Source organism: Gavialis gangeticus, unplaced genomic scaffold, assembly GCF_001723915.1.
Source record: "Gavialis gangeticus isolate Ggan-Ray unplaced genomic scaffold, GavGan_comp1, whole genome shotgun sequence".
In the NCBI taxonomy this organism is placed as follows: domain Eukaryota; kingdom Metazoa; phylum Chordata; order Crocodylia; family Gavialidae; genus Gavialis; species Gavialis gangeticus.
Genome location: NW_017729017.1, coordinates 2099987 through 2103942, shown reverse-complemented (window position 1 = coordinate 2103942; position 3956 = coordinate 2099987). Strand labels below are relative to the sequence as shown.

Here is a 3956-nt window from a genome sequence, read left to right as displayed (position 1 = left end):
GGGGGGGGGACATTGCATGTTGTTTTGCTTTTAGCACCAAACTTTTGGCTTCCCCATTTTTACATTACCATACAACGAAACAAATAACAGCAGCCAACTGCTTGCACAATGACTTTTCACAATGTTTAACAAAAGGCTATTGAATAAACACATTACGCTTTGAAAAAAAAAATTCAATCACACAGTAGACAAGCAATATTTGCATCTTAATAGTTATGGAGGGAGCACCACCTGATGGAAGACACTGGAAGTACACTGACTACAGCAGAGTCTCACAGCACTCAGTATGTCACTGGCATCTAAGAGGTGAGGGGTGTTTGTACATTTTGTCTATTTGCTTTTATCATCTGAATATAATCTGAGAAAATTGATAAGGGGGCATTCAGAACTCAGCAGTTAATAGTAATTCAAAAAGAGAAACCACTTTCTGCAATTTCATTCACTGAAGCAACTCAGCAGCCCCATTTATATCTAAAAATGAGATCCTTTTATCACTTTGAATAGTAAAGCACAAGTTCAAGCAGACCAAACCCTAGCTTTCCCACTCAACCAACAATGACAAGAGAATATTTTTACCCTGTTCAGCCATTGCTTTCATTACACTTGGACATGGTCAGCCCTTTGCCATTTATCCATCTCCCAAAAATCCCTCTCTCAAAAAAAAGTTTGGAAACATACTTAAAATAGATTTTTCCCTAGGCAAGTGGCTAAATGATTCATTAAAAGTCTAGGATACAGTCTCAATTTGTGCCACTTCCAATCATACACATATTGAAATCACAGTCTAAATACCCATTAAAAACCCCCTCCACGTATGGTTTTACTCATGAAGGGAACCATTTAACAAGGTTACATTTCCCAGTGTTTTTAAGGAATCTAATAGCGTGCACAGTTGCCTAGCAATCTGAACAGCCTACTGTAGTTTTGTTATTAAACAGCACTGGATTAACTTCAACATCTACTTCAAAGCTGAAAGGGGTCTCTTCTACCTGCTGGCCCCTCTTCATGCGACGCTTTCCTTTAAACAATTTTGAAGTGATCCCATTTCTTTGGGCACAGTCAATATTTACTACCTGCCGATATTTATACTTTAAAGGACCCGCACAAGAGTCACTAGTGCTCTCTCAGCCTCTTAGCTAAGAAAACCCTTTCGCAATGCAAGGTGCACTGAACTCAAGTGTCCTGGACACCCATGCTGGAGGACTGGAGTACAAATAGACCTGCATATATCCTCACTAAAGCAAGGGCTGGGCCAGGAAGTTGCTTGTATTCATTTTGTAGTCAAAGGGAAGAAAGACTTTTTGGTTTAGGTTGTGAAGAGAAAAGGAGGTGAGAGGAGACAGGTGTAAATGCATTGATAGAAAGGGAGATGGAGATACATATTCAGAATCTTCTAAGGGGAAACTGCACCCCAAGAAGGACCCAGGAGAAAACACAAATCACTCTCTGCACTTTCTGGTTGATTGATAAGGCTAAGAAAAGCAGCAGACTGGCTCAATAGGCACCACTCATCTTGAAGTCATTTCAACTATGCTTCAAGGAACTGCTGGGGTGGGCAGGAATAGGAGGCTCCTCCTAATGCACACATGGCTCAAGCCGCGGCTTCCTGACGATCAGTGACAGATCCCGACAAGTGCGAACCAAGTCGAAGCATCTCAACCATCCCCAGAAAGTTATTCAAACTTTGGGTTGCCGAGGAGTGGGGGGAGAGAGAGGGAAAAAAGCTGCCACTGAACTTCTGACAGTGTTGTCCGACTTGGGTTGAAAGGTAGAGGACAGCGAGGCATCCCGCGGCGGGACATTTTCCAGATGCTCGGCCCCGTCCTTGCCGCAGAGCAACTGCTCACTATAAAAAGGACGCGGGTGTCTTGAGTCTAAGCAGGAAGGAGATGCTCGCATTGCACACACGCCACAACTTTTAAAGTCCCCTGCTCCCCCCACATCGGCTAGACACACTCACACCTTCCGCGGCGCCGAGCAGACAAACCCGCGGCAGGGCCGAGGCAGCGCCGGCTCCGGGCCGGAGACGCCCCGCGCGCCAGGACTTCGGCCACGATCGCTCCAGGGCGTCGCAGAGACAAGCCTAGTCTTTCCAGCTCACCACCTCCCAGGGGGGACCCCCCCGCCAACCCAGCAGCTTGATATGAAAGGCGAAGGGGTGGGGGTCTAGAAAACGAGGACCCGAAATCCGGCACACTGCACGGCTTGCGGGCTCGACCCGCGAGCAGCGCCCGAGCCCGGGTCAGTCTCCCCAGCACCGAGCAGGCAACTCACCGCAAAAGACAAACTTCAGCAGGGGCAGCATTTCCACGGCCACAACGCTCAGCAATGCAAGCCTCCCTGCGGCCCCCGGGCCAGGCGGCAAGCGTTCAGGAGGGCTCCCTTCGGAGCAGATGAACTCACCTGGAAAGACCTGCCCCTCCGCTTTCTGCAACAGCTGCAGCAGCCAGACAATCGTGGCGATCCTGTTCATTCTTCCCCGGAGTTCACATGCCCTTCCCGCTGTAGCAGTGCAGCTGTATCTCGGCGTGCCTCCCAAATATCCCCTGCATTGGTATATCAGAGAGTTGGAGCTGTGTCTCGGAGCTGAAGCGGCTATCCTGATCTGATGAGTAGCACAAACTGATTGAAGACGGGAGAGGGAAAGCGGGGGGGGGGGAAGTGGGGGGAGAGACAGAGACGAGAAATTTCCCCTGAGTCCTAACGCCTGCCTGCTTCCCTCCCTTGCTCACACCCACTATCACTAACCAGACTTTTATTGACCTCAGCTAGTAAAACCCATTCTGCACTCCAGCTCGTGTTTGATGGAGGACAGCCCGCAGGGAAATCATGTAATTAAGAAGCTTTTGTACTCAAGAAGCAGTAAAAAATCTCGCAGGGAGCTGGGGTTAGGCATTTGCGAACACATACAGAATAGGAGGCACTAAACTATTTTCCTGAATTAAGGCTCTTTCTCAGCTTTGAATCCGTTCTGCTGCTCGGTGGAGTACACCAACCCACTCCTAGTGGGGTGGGGAGTGGGGGTGAAGTACAGCATGTTGCAGGCACACCTAGGTTGCCTATACACACACTGTTTCGGTGAAAAGGCAAAGTGCAAATGGTAAATGCAAAATAAGCAAAGAACTGAAATTGTGGCTAAGCCCAAGATCAGCACTGAGACAGAAAGTGAAGAAGCGACCCCCTGCTAGAATTAGAAGAGTGAGAAAAACTGCAGGTTTCAGGGGGTCCATTATTAGATCAGCTCTTATGAATAGCTTACAGGCATTTTCAGCTGAAAATAGTAATTTTCATCATTATTCACTTTACTTTGGAAGGAGTTAGCTTCTAAATACCTAATCACACCATGTACTGCTGCTACACAAGCAGGCTTTACACAGATGGCGCGCACGCGTGCGCGTGCGCACACACACACACACACACACACACTTAAAGCAGTGACTCTGATAAGAAGATTCTGCAAATTGGCTTTCCCAAGCTCCTTTCATTTTTATAAATGAAAAGAGAAAAGAGCAGGGTTTTATTTTCCTTCCTTTGCATCAAACAGTTTTTAAAAGCCTAAAAGACATTGATACTGATCTGTCATCTGAGCTTGGATTTGCAAAGCAATGACCAGCTCCCCCAGAATGAAGTGACTGTTTAATCAGCAACACAACAGGAATATTTTTTGTGAAGGAAACTTAACTTTCAAAAGAAACTTCAGTTCTGTTCTTTGGCAATCTCAGTGCATTTACTAAAGCACTTCAGGTTCAATGCACCACTATTTCCTCACTGATTCTAATAGTTCCCCTAATTATTAAACTTTGGCCCCATCCTTAGTATCCCCTTTCCTGACTTTACTCTCCCCATCCCTGTTTTCTCTTGATTCTCATGCTCTTTCTTGCATACAAAGGCAAGCAGCCAAAGGACTGTGCCCCTTCATTGACAACCAGTAGGGGGTAGTATTACATCAATAGTAA

General features: G+C 46.8%; 1 protein-coding gene across 1 annotated transcript in view; it reads right to left on the bottom strand.

The window, feature by feature from the left end:
• Positions 1-2677, bottom strand: part of PTPRT (protein tyrosine phosphatase, receptor type T) — a 1137038-nt gene extending 1134361 nt beyond the window's left edge. The window contains exon 1 of the mRNA XM_019513020.1: positions 2404-2677. Within this exon, the coding sequence (XP_019368565.1) occupies positions 2404-2473 (70 nt within the window). The 5' untranslated portion in view covers positions 2474-2677. The remainder of the gene's footprint in view (positions 1-2403) is intronic.
• Between the last annotated feature and the right edge of the window lie 1279 nt (positions 2678-3956).